Below are 27,152 nucleotides of genomic sequence, written 5' to 3' on the forward strand. Positions count from 1 at the left end.
ATATATATGCAAAAATCGGTTGTTCGGCTGAGATTTCATAATCGAGAGGGGGTCGGTTCGGGTCCCCACATGCAGATGCAGATGAGGTAACCAGACGGCAGCCGCTGGGGTCAACCGGTACTAATCCCCCATCTGCACCTCCTTTGGGCCTCGGGCAATCAAGCCTCCGAGTTGGACACAATTTTTGACACAGTCTCTCGTGTTGGCCAATCGAAAATGTGGCCGCTGCTGCTGCCTCGCGTCGCGTCTCAACAGTGAGTCCAAACAACAAGCCGCACTAATTGCCACTGATTTGGGGTCTGGTCCGGGGGTTACGTATAGGAATTACGGACGGTAATCGCAGTTGGGGCCACTCAGAGGTAACCAAGTGCGCCAACTGTCGTGTGTCCGTTGAATCAATCAAAATGCGCTTCGACGCGGTCGGGGTTTCGGGTCTTGGGTCCCCAGGGGCCTTGCTTGAGCTGTGGTCTAATATATACATGTATATTTGAACGTGCCGGGCGACACGTTGTCGGCTCTGTCGGAAGCTGCCTGAATGGATGGCCTCCATCAACAGCCCCCTGCCCATTCGCAGCCCCGTTTCAAAGAAATCTGTCCACGTGCTTATCAGTTGATGGCTGTGTGTGCCCACATCGGCAAACACTACACCCGAGGAGGAGCAGCCACCAGCCAGAAACTATGACAGAATGCCCTGTCCAGTGCCCACGGCCCGGTCCGAGGGGGACAGGGGCTCATTGTTTGAATCACGTGCAAAGCGTTACGGACTTTAATTATAAACCAAACAACAAATTGGGCCCAAGAGGACACACAGGTCACACAGGGAACTCCAGTCAGACGACGAGCCGATGCCCTGGAAAATGTGGAGGGAAGATTGCATTCAAGTGAAGGAAAATGTACTGTACGGGGTGTAAATGGGTCTATATTGTTCAATCACATGGCTGCCGAGCTAAGAGGGGCTCGTTGGTACAAATTATTCATGAATCCCAACTCCACATACCCTACCAGGCATAGGGCATAGGGCATAGGGTACACCCGTTCAGGCCTCACGCATTGCTGAACTTGAACTCTGTCGCCACAGAGGCATAGAAGAAGATAGAGAGAGAGAGAGAGAGGGGCAGCAGCCGAGAGCGACAGAAAACCAAAGCATACCCTGAGGCGTCCGCGGGGCCGACCAGCCCGTGGGGCATGCTGGACAAACAATGGCTGGAGAACAGCTGGGAAGCAAACAAAGAACAGAGACGACTGCATATCATTGTGCAAGAATCGGAGGAGGAAACAAAAGGAAATGCAGTTCCGATCTCTCAGGGAAGACCCGACCAGACAGAGGTCAGAAGAGAGATGTAGAGATGCAGAGGGTTGGGAGGAGGTGGAGGCAAGACTCCGACAAGGGCACGCCTATGATGGGATCTCAAGGGTTTCCAGCAAACAACCGGGTCGCTAGAGAACTTTGAACTTTGAGCGTCATCACGACAATCCGATATCCGAGACTGCGAGACCGCGATTGGATCTCCTCCAATTTGACCCAATCTCCTGCTGTATCTGGCGCTCTTCTGGCTAGGATTCTGTGGGCCAACAGACCAAATATAAACCGCATTAATCATCAAACAAAAGAAGGCTAAGGAGAAACACAAGACACTTGTTGCCACCCCAAATGGGAAATGGGAAGGCGGTGGCAGGACGGGGGCCATCCACCGACTGTCGCCAAATTGGCTTGGCGCCCCAGAAGTCAAAGAAATATATATGCACATTTCAGAGAATAAAACATTAGCACAGTTCTGGCTTTTTTATGTCTCGAGCATCTGCCACAACAGAGCCACCAAAGTGGCCGCAAAATGTGGCAGAAAATGTATATGTATCTGGCTTATGTCTGTCGAGTGACAGAACTTTGGTTGCCCTTAAAAGAGCCCGGAAATATTCCTCATGGAATGGACTACAAAATCGAATCAAAGAGAGAAACTTTGGAAGCTAAATGGAGCTTAAAAGGAAATAAAAAGAATGCCATTCCAAGGGGAATACCATTCAGAATGCCCCTTAGATACAAGGATCCGCAGAAAGATATTTGTATATGTAAATGGAACATTTTGAAGAATATTAATGGAGCTATTCTTGGGAGAACCTCCCAATTAAAGACAATAAATCATTCCCTTTCACAGCTGCGCACCAAATGATTATAAGAATCAGTTATAGCCACATAATGCCGCACTGTCTCCGGCCCGAAGACATAAACCAAATAAACACTTGCCAAAGGCGGACCCCCAGCAATTAATTTCAATGGGAGCCCACGCCACGCCACGCCGCGCCGCGCCACGCGAAGGAAACGCACGGAAAATGTCATAAAGCATAAGCCACACACAGAACCGCAAGAATAAAAGAGTCTCGGCCAGCCCCTTGCATCATCATCATTGGCCATCAGTCGCAATAAAAAAGTTGGCAACTTGCGGCATGTGGCATGAACGCACCCGCGTCCATAGAGAGTCCATTGTGTCTGTGTGTGTGTGTGTGTGTTTGTGTTTGTGTCGCGAATCTGTGTACAACGTCGTCATGGGTTTTATTTTTAGGTTTCTGTTTAGCAGCCGGCTTGTCTCGCCTTTCGATTGGTTTCGCTGCCAAAAGTATTTAGACACTTCGGTGGCTATTTACATTATTGGCACAGTTTCGGTTCGGTGCGGAGCGGTTCAGTAGGCCAACAACCATCTGGCCATGTCTGGGCCGTCTGGCCCCTGCCACCAGTCCCCAGTCCCCAGTCCCCAGTCCTGTCTGTGGCTTACCTTTTTTCAGCGTTTTTGTATCGCATAAAACACACAAAATTTGTCTTGGGTACAATCTATTAGGTTCCCCCTCCCCTGCACAGGCCACCATTAATCTCTGGGGCTCTCTTGGGGCTCTCTGGGGCTCTCCCTGATAATTTGTTGATTGTTTGCACATTGACAATTTCCTTGGTAACCCAGAGAGATGGAGAGAAATCCCCAAGACTGGAGACTGGAGACTGGAGCAAAGTGCAAATCATGAGATTAGTTTACCTCAAATATTCACACGTCCCAGGGCCAGAGATCTCAATGGCCTGTACAGATATTTGGCTTAAGTCAACAGCAAACAGCAAACAACCAACAACAAACAGGCCCCCAGACACATTTCCCACTTTCACTAATTGTCGATTCTGTGGCTCGATCGGAAAGAGACAAAACCGCACACTGGAAACTGGAACAAACCGAACCGAACGTGCCCCCAACGCCACAGACAGCAGAGTGAGAGTAAGAGAGGGAGGAGGAGAGAGAGGGGGGGAGAGAGGGGCACTCGTACCAGAGATAAGTTGAGCAAACGATCGTTTTGCTTGACGCCCTCGCAGAGGGACAAGATATTTATCGTAATGCGTTTCCATTTATGGAATTTATGGAAATTCTCCCATTGAACAGAATGCACTCAATGGAAGCAATCAATGGAGGAGGACCGTGGATCGTTGAACTGATCCCCGCTGATTGAAACGCGTTCCTCTGGAGTTGCTAGAGTTGGCAGCTCTTATCGGATCTTGAGGAGAGGAGACAAATGGCAAACACAATCTGGTCTGAGATTAGCAGAAGAGATCCACTGTTCCACCGACTTACTCGCTCCGCCGCGGGTTTAGCCACAAACATGTACAACATTCACTCCGTGATGAGATCATGTCATTGCCATCCTCTGTGTGTCATTTCCCCTGCCACCATGGGGCGGAGAGCATGTCAAGCAATTAGGAGGATCCCAGTGATCAATGAAAGACAACAGAAATCCGAAAAGGCCGAGATATGAACTGCCAGACTACAGATTGAGTGCCATGCCCCGCTTCCAGCCGCATCGTGAGTGAGACATGAGTCTTCTGTCTCGTCAAAGCTCTCCTCCCAGATCTCCCAGTGGTGCCCGTCCCCCTTTATCCAGCTGTTTGCCTGAGATATGTAGAAAGGAGATCAGCTCCGGATGGGGTGCTCCGAAAAGCCGTAGGGAGGAGAGACCAACACAAATATGACCCATGGAAAATGTGTCAAAAGTGTCTACGCAAATGACAAATATTCAGATGAGGGGAAGGGCCTCGGTAGATGGGAAAACAAAGCCAGATCGGTGCAGATCGCTGCAGATAGGGCGACATATATGCAAATTGGCCGATCGTGGGTGGAGACAACACTCCAAACAGGAGGAGCGGCGGAGCTGAGGTCCGCCACATATTTGCGATTGGCGTTGCCTGAAAAAGAAGTTCAACAACGAGGAAAAAAAGGAATTCCTCAAGCCTATTAAAGATTATTGGCCTGGTGCGAAGTCAGCAACGCCCACGAGGCACGCCCATGTGCGGCAAGGCGGGAGCATTCAAGTGTTGCACAACAAAGTGTGAAGAAAGATCCGGAAAAGAACCCAACGAATCAGGAATACCCTAACAACAACTAGAGCGACTTGTGGTAATCCCTAAGTAAAACATTTAACACCTTCAAAGTCCCTTAAAATACTCAACATTTTATAGCCATATATGCATAAGGGATCTATGTTGTTAAGCAAACAGGCTAATCTCTGTTAAAAACATCTGCTGTTGGCTCCAAAGTTCAACATTCAACGTGGAACACCCACTCAAGTTAGGGCAAACGATGGGTCTCCTCGTAATTCCTTGGAAAAAGGGTAAAACACATTTTGTCAGCCTGACTGATTGACGGTAGCGCTGAAAGCAGTTGTCCGTCAGCAGCCCCAGCCACACCAGAGAACTCAGAGCCGAGAGCCGAGAACATCGAGGGGCAGAAGCCCGGACTTAGAGCTGAGAAATGAAATGCAAATGCAGACATGTATGTATGCAGATCTTCTGGTTCTCTTCTTGGGCTCATGGCCACTTGACAGAGATCATTAATAAGATTTATGTGCTATTAGCAGAACCAGCCAGGGGCCATAAATAAGATGCGACGAGAGACAGATCCGAACCGAACGGAACGGAACGGAACCCCAGAACGGCAGCCCAACACCAACAGCAAAGAGCAGAGTGATACGAGGCGGCAGCAAGATGCAAACCTGTTGACAGGCTAACACACTTCTGGAGCTTTTAGCTCAAACGAAAGCCAAAGCATTCGCAAGAAAACACCAGCAAGGAGCACACCAACACTCGACACCAACACTGAAATACTCCAACAAAGAACTTCACCAACAGCAAGGAATACCGCATCTAACAGCCAACTCAACAAAGAGCTTCACCAACAAAAGGCTACACCAACAACAAGTACAGAAATTACACCAACATCACCAAAGAGCATACAACAAGAAACTCCAGTGATTTCTCAACAACAACAACTCGAGCCACCAACAGAAAAGCTCCGCAGCAGAAAGAACATCCAATCCGACCCCTTCGCATGGCCCCATGGACTGACGTGTTACGCCGATAAGCATTCTTGTAATTTGACTTTAATAGCCACAACGACAGGCGGCATGCGGCATGTGGCACGAGGAGTAGAAGACAGGGAAGAGTGAGCGTACAAAGAGAGAGAACGAGCGAGAAAGTAGGGAAAAGGAAATGAGCAAACGCTCTAACGTAATGGTAACAGTATCCGAGATTCTCATTTCTATTTATAAATTGTAAGAAATACAAAACACGAAATTAAGAACAAAACGCGCCAATGAATCACTTGCAGCAGCAGATTGATAAGCCAATATAAATAATTATAAATAATTGGCACCAAAATAATGATTTATCGCTGACAGGTTTATCAGAAAACTAAGGGGGAAAAAGGATCCAATGCAAATCTATATACAACTCTATAATATCAGCTTTTGTTGGGTTTAGAGGGAATCTTCACCAAGCGAAAGGTTCAAGGGCGGACACAGTGAAATACATATGTACATATCTCTTGGGCAAACATGCTCCACAAAAATCTGCCTTGTGGGAAAAAAAAATAACTTCACTAAATAACTTTTGTTTTAAAAGTGGGGTTTCCCTTTAAATGTCTGGCAGCTGCTTCCTACGGCTTTATCTGGGCTTCGAAATTAAACAAAAAGATATGCCTCGCACCAAAGAAATTGTTTTGCTGCTGGCACATTAATTAAAAACGATTCCACCATGGGGATAATTGAAATAATTCATAACTAAGCCAAAATGAACGAGAGGAAATAAGGCCCTTTTCTATGAGCACACAATGCATGCACATACTCGAATCTAGATTCGGGGCATTACGGTTCCCATGTGAGTCATCCCTGCAGATCGAATAACGTCCAAAAACCCGATGATTCACGCACCTTCCTTAAGAGAGTTCTCAAAGAGAGGAACACAGAAGTGCCGGGAAGTGCAGTGCCGGGGAAAAGAAAGCACAGCTCCACATGCGCTCGGCACGCATCTCGTTTGCCCAGACAGCCAGAGAGACAGAGAAAGAGAGCCGACGAGGGTGGCCCCAAGAGAAACAGCAGCGATCGTTCGCGAGAGCTTTGGGAATAAAGGCTGCTGCGGAACGGCAGAGCGCGCTGAGTGTGCCGGCAACAGTTGGAGCGTCGACATCATCATTTTCGTGCCGTATCGCAAGTATCGTACCGGATCGACACGGATCGGATCTAGCGCGAATCGGTTCCAGTGTTCCCTGCTCAAAGAATCTCCAATGATAAATCTCAAAATCGAATAGAAAAGTGTTCCAACTCCACGATATATGGCAGTGAATGAGGTGCCCCGATTTGTGTTTATTTTTCCGCAATAGAAGACCAATCAAAAATCAAATGCAAGCTGTGAGATTCCTTGTCAATTTAATGTGCGAAATGAGCTGTGACGTGACATAATAATTAGTCAATTTCACAACTGCTTGTCAAAGTTCTCAAGCAAATGGAAATGGAAATGGACATGGAAACGGAAGAACGGGAAAATGTGTTTCAATAAATACACAAATTTATTGTGCAAAAATAATAGTGAATAAAACAAATGAAACAAAAAGAAGGAGGAAAATCAGTTTAAAAATGTATAGTTCTAACAAAAATCAGTCCGTTTTCTTTCAACAATATTTCCTACAAAACCATACCATTTTCAAAGAACACGTCATTTCCATTACTTTTTATACATTTTTCCTGCGATTGGCAACAGTCCTCACAGAATGATCCCAAATTCTTTGTTTAGGTAGGCCCAAGAAAAAAGAATCTTCAGATTGTTGCCAGTGGCATTATTTCATTAGCAAAGAGCAGACAGCAAACAAATTATTTATAAATAAAAAAAACAGCGACGCGACTGGGAAAATCTTTTTTCTTGTGCTTCCATTTGCAAATATGTAACCGACAAACCCGTTGAGGCCCAGCAGCTGTGAAAAGCGCGAAAAGCGCGAAAAGCGAAGGCGTGTGCCAAAAAATGAATATATGCACATATAGATAAATATTTGGACGCATGCCGAAATATTTAAACAACTTGTTGGAATTGAGTAAACTCTTTAAAAACAAGCTGTTGTGACAAGCCGCAAAGTAGCAAATAATCAACAACACGAAAGGAGTGCAATCGTGGGGGAAAATACAAATCAATTAACTGAATTAATACTTTGTGTCCGCGAATTAAAATTAATCAAATTTACATGGATTCCAATTAATAAAGTTCGTTTCTTGTTCCTTTAATTTCCAGAAAAGTGTCAAGTGTCCAATAAATAATAACAAAGAGGAATAAATACTGCCATACACAAATAATAAATTATTAAGTGAAGAACAAATTTTGAAACATTTTGAGATGTACTTAGTCTTTCTCCTGATCTTTGCCCTCGCGCTGGCGGACGGCGCCAAGTATCAGCGTTCCTGGCTGTTCAATCTACCGGATAATAATTACCGCGACGTGAGAAATGTGACCGCAAGAGGCGTCAGCTTCTATCTGTACAACAGGCCCACCGTGCATCCGACCTCGGCCCCGCCGCCGACCAGCCCCACGGGACCCTACGACTTCTACCAGGACCAGGACCAGGACCAGGACCAGGACCTGGACCTGGACCAGGAGGAGGACGGGCGGGTAGAGGGTCTGGAGATGGGGTACCACAAGCGCGTGCCACGGCATCCGCACGATAATTACAACCGAGTGGATGGCTCGAGCACCGACTTTGATGAGGTAAGTTTGCCGAACCCACACACAGAGCAAGAGATAGGGAGAGAGAGAGGGACTTCGTGGAAGTCGTAAAAAAATATCCTCCTCTCCACGATGCCTGTTGACTCTGCATCCAGCGGGGATCTCGCTATATCTTTTATTATTTCCCTCTGGCTCGCTCGCGCTGGGTGTTTGTCTGGAGTTATGGCTAAATATTTGTCCGCCGGCTCTCACTCGACGAGGGTCGACACAAGATTTGTGGGGAGAGTTCTTTTTCATGGAAATAGTAACTCAAATTCGAAGGAACTTCAATCTTCAGCATTTTTTATTGTGATTTTTCTTACGAAATTCGTTTAAGTTGCATATTTAATGGCAATTTGTTCCACTTTTTCATGGAATGATGACATCATTTGTTCCAAAACCAATAAAAAAAGGAGACACAAAATGTCGCGAGTAATATTTAAAGCACTTTATAAATAATCTATGAAAGGAGCTTCCTCTAATTCCATATGCATTTCGTACAAATGTAAGAGAAATGTTTCCAATCTTGTAAATAAATCCCCTGGGACCAACTGCTTGATCAACCCTCTGTGTGGGACAAGTTTCGAGTGTCTGCGCGAGTTGTTTGCGCATTAGAATCGGAATGAATGAGATGCCAGATGCCTGATGCCTTATGCCTTATGCCTCACCTTGAACCTCGCTCGGGGCGTGAACGAACCAATGCGACCGACTCGAGTGAATGACTAACCCTGAGCCTCCTATCCAGACCCGATCTCGAGCACTGATCACCGATCACACGAAACGGAACGGAGCGGAGGAGCCCACCCGGCTGTGGATCGGTAAGAAGCAGTTACACAATGCTGTGGATACTGTGGGTACTGGGAAAAGGTTCCACTCGCAATTATGAAACGTGTTGCGGCAGGTAGGAGCCGCCAATTTGGTTAACAAGCCAATTTGGCTCTGCCCCTCAGATCGGTAGCCCAAAAGAGGCTTGCATCCTCCTCGGCCAACGATTGATGCCATCGGTTTCACTTTCCGGCCTGTAATTGGGCCAGCCCAAGCCGCTCAATGCCGTGCCGAGGCAGAGAACCAGTCTCTGACGTTACTTGTATGTTCCAGGGCCGACAGCAGCTGGTCAATGATCGCCACACACAAACAGAGAGATAGAGAGACACTTTCAATCCCCTCGTTGAATACAGGAATCTCAGATCACTGAAACAGGGCTACATAACTCTCCGTTATGCTGGTGGGCCATCGTTAATTGGCCTAATTGATGCGACAAGTTGTAACTGCTTGTCGCCTTGGGCCCTTATGGGGAAATCGATCGTACTTAAGGGTACCCCACACAGATCACAGATCTCCTAATGTACGATGATGAATATTGATTACTCATAATTGAGATGCTAGTAAATGTGATCTCAAGGAAATCAATCACTTATTGGGATCTTTTTTCGTGTCTTAAAAGAGAAATGAAATTATAACTATAGCTTACTCATCGCTTAGTTCGTAGATCTGATCAGATTCCCAGTCCAACAAATGGCCCTGAACTATATGCATATGTAAAATACATACCAGCAATCAGTCACCCGATTTGCAGTCTGTAGATGGCCGTCCGTCTCTCTTTCCCCTCATGCCAATCCATCGCGTCTTGCAAAAATAGAACTATGAGTAATTGGTCATTATTTCATTCTTAACACTTCTAAAACAATGTAATAACTCTGGAATTCCTCTCCAATGTGTGCGTATATGTGTGTAGTACACACACTGTGACATATCTGACATCTTGTTCGAGTCGATTGTAGTGCAGTGCCACTCTTATCTGTGGCACACACCACTACATATGTGCATACGAGTACGTATGGAATCCAATGCCAAAGCTGATTTAATAAGCGTTCATAAATGCCACTCCACGTGAGGCAGTGAGTGAGGGGGTGGTCGAAGCATGCCACAGTGCGTCGGAGAGTGGGCCATAAGGCGACCTGATGCAGTCAGGCGGTATAAAAAGCTTATGGTCTGTGGTCATGAAATTACCTGCATGCCACCTTACCGCAAGCCATCCTTTCTTTTCCCTCACCCTCTGACCCTCTGAGAAAGGAATTTAATATCTGTGTCCTTGCACTCCTCCAAATTCGCATCAATCCGGCTTGGGGCACTCTGCCTTGCCTCTCAATATCTGTGCCCTTGTCCCCCATGCGGCATTCCCTCCCACATTATCCCTCCTCATTCCGTCTGTTTGTTCTCCTTTCACCGGTTTGTTTGCCAACGCATTCCCCCGTGTGCATAACTGCACTGAGATGACGGTGCGAGGAGCAGAGCCGTTCTGTTCTGCCGTATTCCACCCGCAACCTCAACATTTTTAATGCTTGGAATTTCCAATCGGAGACCCCGAAAGTTCGGCCGCCGAAAGGTTATCTCTCAGCGGCTGAACTTTTTCCAGCTTGTAGTTTGGAGAGCTCTCTAAAGCGAAATATAGAATATAAAATATTGACATACCAGCGGGGAAATCAGTTTATATGTATAATCATCGGCCACTTTGTTGGCGCCCAGCACAAGGTCAACAAAATGCAACACATATGCACATACGGGAATACGAGTATATATAGACCCGATCTAGTCATTAGCATCTTGGCGCATACATAATTGTATAATCTCTGTAGTTGAATGACTACAAAATGCCGTTTATCTTCAACAGAGCGCGAATGCGAATGGGAATGGGAATAGGAATCGGAATGGGAATGGAAGGAGGTTATCTAAGGCAAATACTCGCAGGGCAGGGGATTGTGTGCTGAGAGCGCACACAGCAATCGCACTAGATGATGCTCACCTATAAACAGTTGCACGGGCATTCAAACAGACTCGCGATAGGGCGGAATGATTGAAAGTTCATCAAACATTCGCCTGGGGGATTCGTGGAATCGACTGTGAATGGCATTAAGCAGGCAGTGAGGTAATTCATTCAAAAGTTGTATTCCCCTGGCATACAGAAGAAAGTGATGTCGATTCTCTGGGAAGCTCTTTGCCTAGAGTGCCAAACATGAAATCGAAAGGAACTCGTACGTCGCGACGGATCCGAATCGAAGGTCAGCGATATCGTCAGGCACTGAACCCATTCTGGCTTATCAATTTTGTAGCCCTCTTATAGACACACATTCTGGGAAGCCCCATCTAGAATGGTGAATGGCTAAAAACAGAGATCTCTGGTATATATCGTTTCACTTTCGCTTTCGCTGGGGATTGTACTTAAAACGAAATAAACAAAATGTTCTCCACTCGCCACCCGACCGTAAAATCTTGACCTGCCGATTGCCACACTCTGTTGAGAGACGAGATCCGTTGCCACATCAATAGATATAGTATATCTATCGTATATACTCGTAAGTTTCGGTTGGTGCGTAGATACATATGTCGGGGGTAATTTTGATTTATTGGCAATCCTAATGTGGGGCGCTCTCCGGCACTAATGACAGGCAAATCGGCTTATGACATAATAGCAAACCGCTCAAAGTGGTCTCGGTTTTCCCCCTACGAGGTCCGCTACGATCTGGTCGTGATTTATAGTTCAACCGAAAGCTAAAACATAACGCGGAAGCCTTGAATTTATATGGCAAATCTATAAAGTTTTATATTATTAATTTCCCCCGCCTTTCTCCCGAGGAAATCTCTCGGGGGGAAAGTGTTGGCCCAGACGCAGCAGCAGCCAGAGGAATGTCTCGTGTGGAATGTGTAGGGGAACTTGTCGCCTGCCCGTACAATAAATAAGAGAAAAACGGCTCTAAAGAGTTCACTTTTTGGCATATTTCGGCGGTTTGGGCCATAATTTACTCGCCCAGACTGTGGGACTGTGGGACTGGTGGGACTGTGTGAACTGCTGCCTGATTGATCGCCGGCCGACCGACTTGTTGGCCATTAAACGAGCCGTGTGCCAAACAGTCACGCAATTAAAAGCCAACAACAACATATAAATCACGGCCAAGACGAAGTTTGTAATACACTGTAGTACCCCAATACCCCATGTCTCCCCCCATAAATCATAGAAATCCCTTTGTTCTATATTTAATGCCGGATTTTCTCTCAGATGAAGGAGAGAGAGAGAGAGAAAGCATGGAGTAGTTCCGAGAATTCTGTGTGCAGATTTAAGTGTGATTTCTGTTTGAAATATTTTGTAAGCGACTTTATGCTTGATTGATGGATTGCTGCTGGAGAAATATGAGAGAAGTAGTCTTTATTTTGGCATTTCGGGGGCTACTGAGGGAAAAGATTCTTTTATATTCTATATAGAAGCAATCCCCAAAAGGAATAAGCACAAAAACTTACCCATAGCCTCAGTTCCTCGATCGAAAGGCAGGGCATCGCTGAATGATAAATGCAAACAAATTGGAAAAGTCAATCTAGACCAGTCCTGGACAGACCCCAGTCCGTGCCGAGACAAGACCAGACCGGGCCAGATCAGATCACATCGGAGCAGCAGACCAGAGGCAGGACCGGCGCAGCGGAACGTTTCAATCTCTTGGGCAATCTCTCTCGCGGCAATCGGCTCAGTGCGTGTGGGCGTTGCAATTAGAAGAGCTGCAGCCGCAGCAGCCCCCCGCAGACCGCCATCTCCATGCCCATCCTCCACTCCTTGCCCCAGACATGTTCTCTTTCTATCTATATCTATCCCAAGACTTCAATTTGATGTCTCGACTGGCAATCAGTCAATGTGATCGCTGCTGCCTATCGATCCCTCAATGCTGATGACGCCGATGATGATGAAGATGATGATGAAGATGATGATGATGGAGATGGGATCCCGGGCTCTCAACATTTCCGGCATGTGCATGTTGCTGTTGCAACTTTTGGCGATGCCCGCAACTTAATTGGAAGGAGGCGCCCCAGCTATTTCAGCTGTTTGCAGCTTCGGTCGCTTCTTTTGGCTTCTTCTGGTGGTGGGCCTGTTCTCTCGGAAGCAGCACCAGTCGCTGTCATTGACATTGGACGGATCCACGGGTCTGTTGGGCACGGTGGCATGGCCAAATGTTGCCTTTTATGGAGCCAAAGGCGGCGTCTTTGGTGCTGCTGCTTTCTTTTATCCCACTCGACAGCTGCTTTCGTTTTCGCATTCACCGAAAAAGCAAACAAATATAAAATCGTCATAATAAACCGGAGCCATGGACCATGGACCATGAAGCCAGAAAGCAGAGCCATGGAGGGTTACTATGGTATCCATTCGCTCGTTAAAATTAAAAAGCATTTACCATTTACACACCAGCTAGAAGTCGAGCTCTTTCTTTAAAATGTATGAAATTGTATGGGTTTTTAACGCGAGTGCAGTTTCAATTAAGACATAAAAGGCGTAAGCCACTGGGCCTGCAAGTGTCGTCCCGTCGTACGTCTGTACGTATGCAAAGCATTGCCTAGTTTTAATTACTTAAGTTTATGGCCAAATTGCCAGAGAGCTCCCTAATTGGCACTTTTATGTCAAGCAAAAAACAACAAAAAGTATTAAAAGAAAAGAAAACACAAGCACTGAAGCACTCGGAGCAATGAGCGGCGGGCAAACTCATCGCACATCAAGCATACGCCATGTGGTCCACTCTTTCTGTGCACTGACCCCCCCTATATCATTCTCGTGTCTGGGGGCCATGTTTACAATTTCTAAAATGAGAAATATCGAGAGACACGGTGCTGCCCAACATTTTTCCAAAACACTGCACGCTGCTGCTGCGCTTTTCACTGTTTAGCTTTTAGCCAAATTGCAGAATTTTTGCATTTTGCATTGGGGGGCATGGCATTCTACACAAATTAAGAAAACAGAATAGAAAAAAGCCTTTAAAATACAGAGAGAAGGGTCAGTCTAGTGTGCTGAAACGAACTGGGGATGCCCTTCGGGCAGAAAGAAAGAAAACTCCTTAACACAAAGGGAAAAACACAAGGGGTTTTCAATTGACCTAAAGAAGAGAAGAGCTTTAGAGTTACGAGTAGATATACAGATGGTACAGATAATCCAAGAAAACACCTTTGGAAATGAAAGCGTTCTTTACGAATTTCATAGAAATACATATTGGTATTATACGTTTCTAAATAATCGCTGTAAAGAAATCATTACCACCAGATCACGTTACATACCGTAAAACGTTGAATCATCTTTTAGACCACCCACATACCATTGCAAATGATATATCCAAAATCCATAAAGATTGCATCTCCGCGAACAGAAATCTCTTCACACAAAGACAGTGAAATGCTTTCTTCTGCGAGTTCTATGGGCTCCAACAATGGGCGCAACTTTCATCATACCCCACATTCGGATGGGAGGGGAATTCTAATTAAGCAAAATAGAGGGGATCATAGTGGGAATCTGGGATGGAATCTACTTCCCCGTTCAGAGACGGCTCCTACGGGGAAGAGCCAGCGTCGCACATATTTAGTCGGCCCTGTTTACTGTGCGCTCTTTGGCACAGACAAATATTGGATGGATGCCCCTGGGAGAACACGTCTCTCCACTCTCGTGTCTAGCCATCATCCTCAACTTTTTTGACCCTTTTTCATCACACCGTCCCCTTGTTTATTTACACAGTTGTTGGCGAATTTGCTGGCCAGACTATTTATGCCACTGTTTCTTGTGTACCCTGCAGCCCACTAGAGAGTAACGGGATGCACGGCATACGATATACATAAGAGACTAGAGCAGCCACGACCCCTTTCTGCTAAAATTAAGACTACCTCTGTGCTATTCAGAACCAACTTGTTCACGATCCAATGCAAACGATATTCTTTATGATTGTCGTAAAGGTATTGCCCGAGTTCGAGGTATCTTCCCGTTTAGTAGGTATCGCTTAGTCGCAATGTCAAATAAAGCTTTTGTTCCTTTTTCATATTTTGCCAAATTGGGCATTCTACAATGAGACCTTAAGATTGGGGCACAGCTTGACCAGGGCCTACACCTCTAAGCCCTGAAACCTTTGAAAGGTTGGTTCCCTTTATATAGCCGATACTCAAAGAAGATGCTCGAAGAAAAGGAAGGGAATAAAGAACATTTAAACAATAAAGAACAACATAATTGCTCACGTCTCTTTTCTCACTTACCCATAATGTTGTGCCGCCGCATACGATTCCCATAAAGAGAGAGAAGACACACAATAAAACCGAACTGAAACCGCAAACGAGATGCACAAAATGATTTCCAATAGGTGCAAAAATTTAAGGCATATTAATTTAAGGTGACGCACTAGAGGGCGGAAATTCGTGTAAACAGATAAGCAAGAGAGAGTCAGATCAACAGTTTTGGGAATGCCTCACCCTATCGTGAACTTCACTTGGAAGGAGAGCTCTCGTTCCTCTTTGATTCTCTTCTTCACTTCCCACTTCATGGAGTGGGAAAGGGACAAAACTTGACGAATTTGCAAGCACGCACACACACACATTGCTGGAACTCACGTGATCAAACGAAAACAAAAAGAAAACGAGACAACGAAACATTTTTGATATTGCACATGAAAAAAAGAATTTACGCAAATAAAATTGTTTATCTACATATACATAGTAAGTATATCACATACATATATAAACATATATCACAAAATGCTGCACTTTTCCTTTATAGATAGGCATTTTTTTTGCCATTCTGACTCTTTCTGCGCCCCCGCCCCTAGGCAAACACATTTTCTTGCAATAGTCACACGGTTTTTTTCATATTTATATTAAATTGCTGCATCACAACACGGAACTTCACTTCCCACACCTGCGCGGCAGTTTAGTCGATGGATTTTTCACCATTTTCCGAGTTTTTTACGGATTGAAACGCGGAGCTGTCTTAAGAACGCACGCTTTGGCCGGGAAAAAATTTTAGTGAGAGCGGCGCAAATGCGTTCATTCTTTGATCTCCTGCTCCTCTTCTTAATCGCTCTCTCTCCCACGCTCTCTCGGGCGCTCGCGCCTGAAAAGGGGGCGCGTGGCGATAGGGGACTCTCGGACCACCTTGTATAATTTCATCATGCTCCTTGTCCTCTTCCTATGCTACTGCCAAGAGAGATCAAAAGAGTGCGGGAGTGGGAGTGAGATGGATAGACTGGTGAGAGAGTTACAATGCGCATGCAGAAATTACTTTATTTAATTCAATTAATTGATCTCTCTTTGTAGTAGCAGAGGAAAAATACAAGAAGTAGAGATAAGCATAGGCAAAAGTAGCTGAAGACAGCGTGGGAGGGAGGGCAATTAGGATGCGAGTATTATTATAGCCACAATTTGCAGTGGCCGTCCACACGATTACTCATTCGGAGTATCGGGTATAAATGTGAAGTCGTGGCCGTAGCTGCGACTCACAGCGTTCCCCCTCGTTTTGTAGAGTAAATGGATGGATGGGGAGCCGGGTGGACAGGGACCAGAGAACAGAGAACAGGCAGCAGGATAATAAAACAGTGCGTTCTGGGTGCGCTATTTGCATTTGGCTCATAACTCTTTTGATTGCAAATAAACCCACGACAGGCTCTTTATTATTGTTGTCGCAGTTGCCTTCTGACTCGTAAAATACCAAACACAAGTCACACCCACGCCAGGAATCCCAATTGAGGCTAAACAAAAAGGTGAAAAAAACAACACAAAAAAATAATAATAAAGAAACTGCCAGAGAGAGTCCGCCACACAGTCCGCCCGTCCGGGGCATCCTTCAAACGCTCGAGCAGAACACAAGAGGCAAATGCAAATGCAAATGAAGTTTGGTTCGTTTTTTATATTGTTCGGTAGGTTCCAGGCCGGGGCCCAACAGAGCACCAACAACTGTTTTTCGAATACTGTCAACCCGGCAGACACTTAATGGGCTTTTTCTCTCTTTTTTTGTGTGTGTGTGTGTGTGTGTTCATTCATCTGGGTTCCAGCCACAGCCCCAACCCCTGGAGTGGAGCTCCGGTTCCTGCTCCTGGGATTGGCACTGCAGATTGATGGCAATGCTGGGAGGCGCTGGATTCCGAGTCGGAGTCGGCGTCGGAGTCGGGTCTGGTTCTCGTTCTCGTTCTCGTTCTGGCAACCTGGGATGGAACGGCAATGGCCCTGTCATGGCTGAGCATGCGTAATGAAGCTTAAGTAGAACTGGTTATAAACCACACGAGGCACGGTCGAGGTGTTGCCTTTGATGGGATGGGAATTAGTCGGAAAGAAGTGGAAGAACGATGGGTAGGTGGATGAGGAGTTCTGGAGAAGCTGACAGAACGGTAAGACTTTGATTCAGCTAAGCAAAACGATCGGTGGATTTTATTGCAACAAGATAGGAAAAGAGAGGTAAAATTCATCGTTCGGGAAATATTCAATTAGAATTACGGATATAACATGCGAAATAAGTAGGATATCAACTTTTAGCAGTTGGAATAAAAGAAGTACTTCAGTAATTAATGTTATGGAATGTTACAAATGGAATCAAGTGACAGTACAAGGGTAATATTATTTATAGAACTATCTAAAGACGAAAAATATCAGTAATATAATAAATCAAACCGAAATTTATAACTTTATGAACCTTTAGGAAGATGTCGAAATGAACAATTTATAGGACAAATAGAAATGGAAACAGAATAGAACAAAAAATTAAAATGGAATTAAAATATATGCAGGAAGAACAATAAATAATTCAAATGAACAGGAAATCGAAACCAATCAAATACTTGAATACTTGAGCGTTCAGTTCATTTGAATAACAGATAAACATCATTCCCCACCCAAACGAGAGACATGTATAATACCCTTTCACGCATCCTGAGGATTCAAGCAACCAAAGAGAAATGTGTGCATATCGGAGCTCGGGAATGGCTCGAGCCATTAACTGCTTTGGCATGCAGGACATGACTTGGCATAACCTCAAATTTTCGGAGTCCCCGAACCTCTTCCCAGGACGGCTCCTCAGAAGCCTTCCATTTCGCTGGCCATTTCACTTAACGCTTTGGTGGCTAAGGGAATGTGAATGGCGATGTGTCCTTGCCGGCGCTGCTTGCTGCTTGCTCCTTGCTCTTGGCTCCTGAATTGCTGGTGATTCAACTCCTCCTGGTGTCATTTTTCTTACATGCACACTTCATTTATTACACCCTGAAGGCAGGTTCTCCCCTGGCTACTCTATCCTTTGCCTCTGGCCCCCCTCCCCATCCGCTTTCACAGCCCCTTCCCCAGTTGTCGCATTATGTATCACTTATATGCATGTCGTTAGTTTTCATGTCATTCGGGGGCGGAGTGGGAGGTATCTAGGAGGGGGAGTGTGCTGGGGAGTGCACAGAGAATCCTTTTGTTGAAAATCGATATGTGGCAATGCAAATTGTAAAAGTTTTTCCCTACTCCACTGCCTGCTCTCTGCGGATGCTGCTGCTGGTGGTTCCTCTGTTGCTTTTTGAGCTGTAAGTGATAGCCTTTCAGGTGCTCTCAGGTGTGGCACACGTTGCTGTTGCAGTTTGTTGCTTCTGCTGCTGCTGCTGCCGCTGCCGCTGCGGCTTTTGTGTGTGTGGAAAGCGTGTTAAAAATCTGTTAAATAAATCAAAATTTCTGCGTATAACAAGCCGAACACACACACACACCAGCACAGGCATAGCCACTGCCATGAATATCTGCCACACACTGAAACACATTCATAAAAAGCTGCCGCATGCCACACACACTCATGAATAGCTGCCGCATGAATACCTGCCTCTGCAGCCTGCCAGCATAAATCAAAATGCATAAATTTAATTTAATTTTTGTTCACTTGCCGCAAAAACAAAGCCAAACATCGGATAAAATAAAGCTGGCAGCAAGAAGCTCTTGTTGCATACTCCAAGGGGCAGACAGTGGGCGGGGGTTGGGATTTGTGAGCCATACAATCTGCTTATGGCAAAGTGCATTTTCCACACGATTTTCCCCTCATCAAATTAGGACAAAACAAAATAAGATTTCATCACACAATTCGATACAATGCGAGGCTTTGGATATTTCAACAGAAATTGTAATTGAAGTTTTTGCTTTGTTGTGGATACAACATTATGAGACATCTCAAGATCAGAATTAAAATATTAAAATACAAAAAGAAGCAAAAAGAATAGATGGGCGGGACAGCTTCCGGTGTAGATACGAGGGACTTTCGAGAAGCAAATCCAAGCAAGACCATTTGATGAATCAGTCTTCTGGCGAACGAGAATTAGTCAGATAAGCCAACGAATGTCTATCGTATGTACAATGTGCATATGTATATCTAAAATTAGTATCGTATCTTTTCTATGTATTTCTTTGGCTGTGGGACTTACTGACAAATCAACAAACAGCTCAAACAGGGATCATCGCTCCTGGTAAAAACTTCATATGTTAGGAATTAGAATTCACCATTCAGTGAACTAAGAAACGCCCAGGAGAAGCCTCTTAGGCGCAGAACCCAGTTTAAAGCACAAGTCGAACGAGAGGCACTGCTGCATGTCACGTTACACGTGCAATCAAACAGGTCGCATAAATAAGGAAATGGAACAAGAAAGGAACACTTAATTGGGAAAACTATGACTAATTTCTGCATGTAGCCGCACTCTTAGTAAAGATCCTATCATCGACTGTACTTCAAACTCTTTGTTTCACTAAAACTCGATCTATCCAAAGATTTCTGAAACATCGAAAGGCCTTAAATGCCACAAACCCTTTTATTTGCCACGAGTGTGTGGAGTGTGAGTGTTTTCCGCGTAGAAATATCTCGCTTTTTAGGAAAAAATTACATCCCTTAGCTCCTCCCTTTGACTGCACTCAAACACGATGGAAGTTTATTCAACCCTTGGGCATAGCCCCCGAAAAGATGTTAATAAAAAATTGAATTTCAAATATTTCAGTACGGTGTCGTCGTGGGTCCCACCAGAATTTTACAATCCAATTTATTAGCTGCTCGCGCTGTAATTTATTTGCAGGGCCATTTTTGTGTAGTCACACAATTTCCACAAAATGTTAAATGTTTCATGGGGAGTAAAACCATATGGCAATAGTGCAATAATAATGAAAGCCTCAACACACAGAATGGGAAATGGAGTTGCGTGGTGGCCACCAAAAAACACAAAAAACAATAAATAAAACACTAACCATAACAGAAATATATCCATATGAAAGAAATATACACCAGCATATGGACATATATGGAATGGGTGTGTGGCAAAAGGGAAAGCGTGGCGCGTGCAACGTGCAGTATGCTGGATGTTTGAATTTCCATATCAATTTTCAATGGTTTTTTCTTGGTCTCTTTTTTGCTATTGTAGGACTATCCATCCGATCAGGCTCCGGCGCCGGGATTTTTGACGGCAGAGAAGGAGAAGGAATTGGGAACACCCAGTAGGGTGCAGGCCTCCCGACAGGCCTACGAGGCGTACGAGAAGCAGGAGATAAAGCAGAGTGAGTACAGTCCATGGGGTTCATTGAGGCCATTAAATGCCGTCTCACATAAGGTCGAACGATGTCTCTATAGCACCCTACCCCTTTCTTTTTCCCTTTCCCTATCCCGCCCCGTCCCTTTCTGTTTTGTGGTAATTGTACTGCAAATAGATGTATGTAAAAGGCGCCCAACCGACCGCCGCCCGCCTATGATGATCACGTTCTGGTCATAAAAAATGTGCTAAGCAAATGTTTTCAGCGAAAAGAAAGAACGAAAGGGGGGAAAAGACACACGGACAATACGAAATGGCAAATAACAGAATGAAATTGTATGGTGTTTGATGTGCAAAAGCGACCAGACTCAGACTCAGAGATAGAGATACTATGTATGTACAGATAGGACCCAGACCGACCCGACCCGACCCGCCACAATCCCAGTCGTTATTTATGGCAATGGAAATGAAAATGACTGTTTTATCCTTTGGCACGTGACTCTCAGCAGTTGATGATGGAAAACCAGAACTACGCCAAACGAGAGAGAAGGTCAAACGTCAGCCTTGTTCGGGCCATACGCACTTTGCTTTCTAAACGCCCGACTGAAACTCGGAACCGAACAAATGAGTGAAAATTCCACTTTAAGAAGGACTAAAAAAAAGCAAATGAATGGCAGGCCGTACGTTGTAATACCCTTTAACATAGGATTCATAGGATTAGTATCCCCATTTTAGCAGGAAGTCGTGAAGTGTGGATTATCTTTAGATGTGGATTAGATGTAGACTTGTAGACTTACATATAGAGCTCTCCCGATCTAGGGAGAAAAAAGAACACTCTAGTCAAGATAGTAGCTCTATTAATCATTTTATTCTATGGCTAACCTTTCCCCAAAAGAGACTATATTTCTGTCAGAAATGGATCCTCTATATCCTCCTTGAGGTTTTGATAGTGACGAATATTTGTGTACCCTCTTTAAGGGTATAGAAATACCCCATGGGTATTTTCTCACCCTCCATCTCTCCTACTAGCCCCATGATGCATCTGCACTTTCGTTGCAATTAAAAGGAGAGTTGCCTTGTTAACCACACTCACTCCTCACACGCTTCCTCCACCTCCCCACGTCCCCACTTCAGGTCTCAGCTTCTCCCTCTCTTCTGTTGATTATAGCTACTGCTGCTGCGGATGCTTTTGGGGAATTCAAGTCTCGCATAGATCTTACCAATTACTTCATTACAAGCTTAATGCCGCTAGGCTTGCCAGCAGCCACTACTCGTGCAGCAACAGCAACGGCAACAACTTCAACAGCAACAACCACAATTACCGCAGCCACAGAGCCTTAGACCGAGACAATGACAATGAAATGTGAGCTCGGGCTGGGGCTCCAGCTCCAGCTCCAGCTCCAGCTCTGTCTCAATATCTTTTTATCTTTTACCACTCCTCCGACTCCTCCTCGGTCGCTGCATCTTTCTCTCTGGCTCATTTACCATTTGCATTCGAGTGGAAAATTGTCGCCGTTTAATGGGCGCGAAAATTGTGTGTTTCGGAAAACCGTTAAGAGCATGTGGACAGCAGAAGCAGAAGCAGACGCAGAAGCAGCAGGAGGAGTAGCTGGCCTCCAATGTCACGCCAATGGAAAGTGTGTCACTAAGCCTGGGAAATTTTCAATAAATGCGGCGGCGGCTACGGCTATCGGATATTGTGAATGCTGTCGGAGAGGTTCCATTTCCAACTGCATAATGATGCAATTTTCTTATCACATTGCTCGTCGGCTGTTTGCATTAGCAGGAAAATAAGCTGACAGTTGGAGGCTTCCTCAGATTGGCTTCCTTGAGGTGTGTGTTTATCCCCCGTTATCGACTATTTGCACATCGCTTTGGCGCACAGAGGCGCCCGCAGAAGGGAGCCTTCGATGCTAAGAACCCACTAAAAGAGATTCAGTTATTTTCCCAAGGGAATACCCCTTACTTGGAGATGGATAATTTCGACTCGATTGGCCCGAACGTTGGAATTTGCGTTTGCTGTCGGGGAGTCGTATTTATTTTTCAACAGAAGCGCAATGGAAAACATTGTTGAAGTAAGTCAAGTGACTTGATCAAAGAACGAGCTATATCTTTATGAGATGAATGGCTCCTACGCAGAGTACTTTGGATTGGCTCATATTAGATCACTCTCCCAACAAATTGTGGCGGAATTGGGTACTCAAGTAGTACTGAAAAGTACTTTTGGATGTTATTGGACACCTTTTTAAACATCATTTGATTTTTGAATTGTGCAGCTTTCACGATTTTCGATTATTCTATGCAGATTTCTGCACTCGAGACCCAAATGCTTTTCTCACATAGAATGGCAGATATTTCCTGAAGCTCTGAAACTATTAAAGCGTAAAATATAATTGTAGATTCTACATAATAGACCCCTTAACAATTTTCAAATCTTATTTTTGCCTATCCCCCCCGTAAAGCACATTAATTCCTTCTGCTTCCCTTTCCCCACTCGAATCGTTTAGCTCTTCTACATTCATACATTCTCGTATTTGTGCGAAAAGTTCTGTTCTCCCCGGTCTGTTCCATTGGTAAAGTTTTTCCCTAGATTAAATGATGTGTAACATTTGGCAGAGCACTCAAAATGACTTTATTGGCCAGGCTCGACTGCCTCAGCTGTTGGCCATGGTAAACTATGGTAATTTCCCAGAGAACCACAATGCCCCTCTGCGATCTCCTCGAGGAGGGGCCTGATGCCAGGGTCGCCCCACATTTTCATGGGCAATGCCATTCCAAGTTCAAAGGCAAGCCAGTCCAGCAGACCAGTCCAACCAGAACTGGGGAAAACTCTGCAGCAGCAGCGTTGCAACGTTCCCTCCCAACCCTTCCGCCTTCTGCCTCACCTCTCTTGTTTCAGTCCTTGGAGCTTGTTGAGATGGTGCCCCTTGAATTATTCATGTGGCTGTTGTGGATGCCGCCGACGCCGACCCAGCCATTGAGTCTGAGGCATTCAGCCATCGCAGCGATGCCCCTTCCCTTGCTCCGGAGACTCCCCCCTCCCCACTCTCTCACCTACTAAAACTAGCCCCAATCCACCTCTTGCGACCCCCCTCAGAGCACTCGTTAAGTTGATGATTCAATCATGAAGCGTTTATGAAAATTACATATGGATGCAGCTGATTCTGTGTCTGGGTTCTGGGTTCTGGGCTCCCCCTCACCCACCCAAGGAGCCGAAATGCTTTGAAATTTGTTCTCCAGTAGGTGATTCGAGTGGGAACTGGGATTAGCTGCACACTAGGTGGTCCGCTTTGACTGTAGACTCCTCCGGGCTCCCCTGCCCACGGCTCTCTGCTCTGATTTGCTTCTTTAACTTTATGGCTCTAATAGGAGCTAGTCATCGAGGAAAACCGAAGGTTTGCATACCCTGGAAGATCGTCCTTAGACGGGGGAGACGGGGGGCTTGCCCCCTAGCATGATATTCTATTCCTATTTTGAATATAAGAAAAGTTTTAGAAATAATTTATATAGAAACAGATACCGTCTGTTCCCTAGCGCCTCTTCTGTTGATGCACATTCAATATACCTTGCTAAAGGGTATGCATAGGAATTCCTCTTGCAGATTTGTTCAGAGAATTTTTATAGCACGACACATTAAAAAACGGAGAGGAAAACACACGCAACGGTAAACTTAAGCAAGGCAAAGACCATAAAGGTGCTCACTGCTCCAGTCGATCAATAAAGCGAAGTAAAATCGGTAAAATGATTTTAAGCTTTGAGCCAAAAAGCCAATGGATGGGCGATCAAAAGCGCCTGTGAAATGCTCGCCGAACGCCTGCGAACGGCATTGAAAAAAGCAGTTTAGTGAACCGCTAAAAAGACCAGAACCGTAATTAAATAATTAACTGGATAACAGGTTATATCAGTGACATAAATATACGAGCTGGTAGATGTTCGACCTATATTCAAGGAAAGTTTTTAATCGGATATTTGAGGGATGATCAATGATTGTCACATAAACTTAACAATTATTCCACTTTCTTTTTCAAATATGAAGGACTTTAATTAGCTCTATAAATTTCCCATAAGCGAGCCGCTCGCATTTGTTACCAGCGACTCGAACAGAGACCATCTCAAAAGTGAGATTTTAAACGTCAATATTCTGGACCCAATGGAACTATGGTCTAAGTTCCATCAAAGTTACAATCTAATCAAATCATGACCTTTGTGTTAATATTCTCAAATCGAATCCGTATTCGTGTGTCATTCTTCAAAGCACTTTCCAACTTTTACCTTTTCAGGGACAATCATCCTATTGGCCAGAGCCCACAATAACCGACTGATCAAAGAAGCCGAATGCAAAGTGCCCAAGGCCCAAGTCATATATATGATCGGAGAGACAAATATACAGTATTATCCTCGGGCCACGATCCTGCATCGGTGCGACAGCTCCACTGGTTGCTGTCGGGATGGGGAGATCTGTTCCGTGAAGAAAAACGTCACGGTGGAGTTGCCGTTCGTACTGAACAACCGCGGCAAGATGATCCCGCTGGTGAATCACACCGAATGCGAGTGTGTGCAGAACATGAGTCGTCGGAAGCGCAGCACCCAGTGCCAGTGTCCCAAGCACTTCAAGGACTTCAGCTGGCGAGGAAATGTGGTGGGCGCGGTGATGCTCCACTGCCGCTGCGATTGCCATCTCAACGATGCGGCGTGCCAGAGGTTAAAGAACGGCGAGGAAGGATTCGCCATGAATGACCGAATGTGAGTTTCCAAGATCTCGCTCTCTCTCTTTCTGTCTCTCAATCGTTCTTTTCCACAGTCGCATCCAGCACCGGGAAAGCAGTCAACCGATCTGCAACTACGGCCTCTATGATGTGAAAAACGGACGCTGTCCGCGTCCGGGCTCGATGCATCAGCTGCAGACGAAGCTGCAAACGAAGCTGCAGTGGGGCAAGGGCTAAGGCTCTGGCCTGGCCCGGCCTCCAGCGAGTAGGGCAAATGCCGCCGACGCCGCCGAACGAAAGCAATCCAGAACTGTGTATACACTAAATATTACTTGTACGATTAATGCATGTTTACTATCTATAAAACTATGCGATGCAGTGTCCGACTGCATCTGATACACCGAGAAGGAAAGATATCCAAGTTCCGTTCAGAAGTATTGCAACTAACATTCAAGTGTACTTAAGTTACCTTCGATTAAGTTCATATCTTAAGCTATATACCGCGTGTATCTGTATTCAATTAAACGATACTTCTAGTCACAGAAAGCCTGCTGTTTATCCTGCTCAAGACTGCTATCAGCAGCACCAGTCCGCCATAGACAACCGCATAGACATCGAGTGAGTAGTACTGCATAAAGTCCAGCTGCCGGGCGGGACTGTACAAGTGCTTGGCCCCCCTGTGGCGTATGACATACTCCAGCCAAAAGGTTGCCACGTCGCTGGCATTCATCGGACGATCGCGGTAGAGATGGGAAGCTTTCGATATGCTCTGGGAATAACGAGAGTGGCTGAGAACACTGCCCATCGCCTTTGAGAGCTCTGCATGGCTGAGATTCTGCGTAGACAAAGTCATACCCCAGCCTTTGGCTTCCATCTTGAGAAGGTTGGCGCGCTGATCTCCCAGCAGGGGCAGCCCCACCATGGGCACTCCGTAATACAAAGCTTCGGTGAGGCTGCCCTTGCCTCCGTGGGTGATGAAGAGGCATGCCTGCAGCTGACCCAGCAACTGCCGCTGGGGCCACCATTTGGCCAACTTCAGATGAGAATGATGCGACATAATTTCACTGGCATTGGGTCCATCGTAGGTCCAATAGATATCGTAGTCAGGAAACTGAGCGAACGCCTGTGTAAAGGTCTGAACAAAATGGTCAGGAGATCTTTTCCAAGTGAAGCGGGTGCCCAGACTGAAGAATATGAGCGAGCGATTCCTCGATACCTCTAGCAAAGACTCATTCAACTTCTGCTCTAAGAGTATCCCGCCTATGTCCACCATGCTGGGCAACAGAGGAGCAATGGGGCCCTCGCTGATCATGTGATGATTGTTCAGAGCCAGGGCAACAGAACGACGCATCGTCTCGAATGGAGGATAGTGGGGTTCGGGGAAATGAGAGCTGAAAGGAGTTATTATGGTCAGGGGGCTGTAGAATTGGAAAAATATTACTCCCACCTGTAAATCCTTCGCAGAACTCTTCGAGCCACCGCTTCCATTAACTTTTCCCACACGCCAAAGAGCCAGGCAGAGATTCCACTACGCTGGCGACTGTCATATGGTTGGGGGACGTACCAGCGCTCCTCGGGATTCCCCATGAGACTGTTGACAAATCCAATCGGCTGTTGGGTGGAGATGATAGCCGCTGGACAGTTGAAATGGGCAGCCACGCCCAACAGATGATCGTTGAAATGGTAGCCCAAAAGTAACAGATCGAAGTGGGGTTTGGGTGACAGCCTCATGAAATCTTTCCAGGCAGGCTGGTCGAGCAGATCCCCCGACTGCTCCAAGCGGTTGAACATCCGCTGCAAACGCAGCAGCCAATCCGTTGCGGATCCAAGATGATCTTCATCCGCCGGCTGTTGCCACGGCACCAGTATGTGAGTGACATTGCCCTCCAATTCCACCTCCTCCAACGGGAGCGTGGTGACCAAAGTCAGCTGATGACCCCGTTGCAGCAAAGCACGAGTCACGGCCATGTGCACCAGCAGCTGGGAGCGATGCAAGTTGACAAAGAGGCCCAGTATATGATGGGACTCCACCCCTACCGCGCTGCAGATGGCTAGCATCCACAGCAGTATATGGCTGACCGGCGGTCGGTTCATGACTGAGGC

The 27,152-nt window shown here is 45.8% G+C and overlaps 3 protein-coding genes and 1 long non-coding RNA gene across 6 annotated transcripts in view; 2 read left to right on the plus strand and 2 right to left on the minus strand.

Moving 5' to 3' along the window:
- LOC108162618 (dynein-1-beta heavy chain, flagellar inner arm I1 complex) overlaps positions 1–27,152 on the minus strand; it is a 128,480-nt gene that overhangs the window by 96,436 nt on the left and 4,892 nt on the right. The window lies entirely within an intron of this gene.
- Positions 4,024–5,595, plus strand: LOC117189029. Its single transcript, XR_004473088.1, has 3 exons — positions 4,024–4,421; positions 4,484–4,796; positions 4,882–5,595. It is a non-coding gene; the product is annotated as an uncharacterized LOC117189029 (long non-coding RNA).
- Positions 6,444–25,587, plus strand: LOC108162624. 2 transcript variants are annotated; one of them, XM_033393904.1, is made up of 5 exons: positions 6,444–6,708; positions 7,580–8,050; positions 20,239–20,371; positions 24,624–25,086; positions 25,145–25,587. In XM_033393904.1, the coding sequence occupies exons 2-5, from the start codon at positions 7,682–7,684 to the stop codon at positions 25,284–25,286; spliced, it is 1,107 nt and encodes a 368-aa protein (XP_033249795.1). In that variant the 5' UTR covers positions 6,444–6,708; positions 7,580–7,681; the 3' UTR covers positions 25,287–25,587. The 2 variants fall into 2 exon arrangements, with proteins under 2 accessions (XP_033249795.1, XP_017152935.1); XM_017297446.2 differs by having other exon boundaries at positions 6,444–6,647.
- On the minus strand, positions 25,472–27,143 carry LOC108162620 (UDP-glucuronosyltransferase 1-1). The gene is made up of 2 exons (XM_017297444.2): positions 26,497–27,143; positions 25,472–26,440 (listed from the first exon to the last, which is right to left on the minus strand). Exons 1-2 carry the CDS (start codon positions 27,141–27,143, stop codon positions 25,570–25,572), a joined length of 1,518 nt encoding a protein of 505 aa, XP_017152933.1. The 3' UTR covers positions 25,472–25,569.

The sequence above is a fragment of the Drosophila miranda genome, chromosome 4 (genome assembly GCF_003369915.1).
Source record: "Drosophila miranda strain MSH22 chromosome 4, D.miranda_PacBio2.1, whole genome shotgun sequence".
NCBI classification, from domain to species: domain Eukaryota; kingdom Metazoa; phylum Arthropoda; class Insecta; order Diptera; family Drosophilidae; genus Drosophila; species Drosophila miranda.

Bases quoted from the DNA above. Each gene is read 5' to 3' on its own strand.
- LOC108162624 (XM_033393904.1), top strand. From the start codon at position 7,682: ATGTACTTAGTCTTTCTCCTGATCTTTGCCCTCGCGCTGGCGGACGGC. The intron at 8,051-20,238 runs GTAAGTTTGCCG...TTGCTATTGTAG, and splicing joins CGAGCACCGACTTTGATGAG to GACTATCCATCCGATCAGGC. The intron at 25,087-25,144 runs GTGAGTTTCCAA...TCTTTTCCACAG, and splicing joins TTCGCCATGAATGACCGAAT to TCGCATCCAGCACCGGGAAA.
- LOC108162620 (XM_017297444.2), bottom strand. From the start codon at position 27,143: ATGAACCGACCGCCGGTCAGCCATATACTGCTGTGGATGCTAGCCATC. The intron at 26,441-26,496 runs GTGGGAGTAATA...AACTCCTTTCAG, and splicing joins GTTCTGCGAAGGATTTACAG to CTCTCATTTCCCCGAACCCC.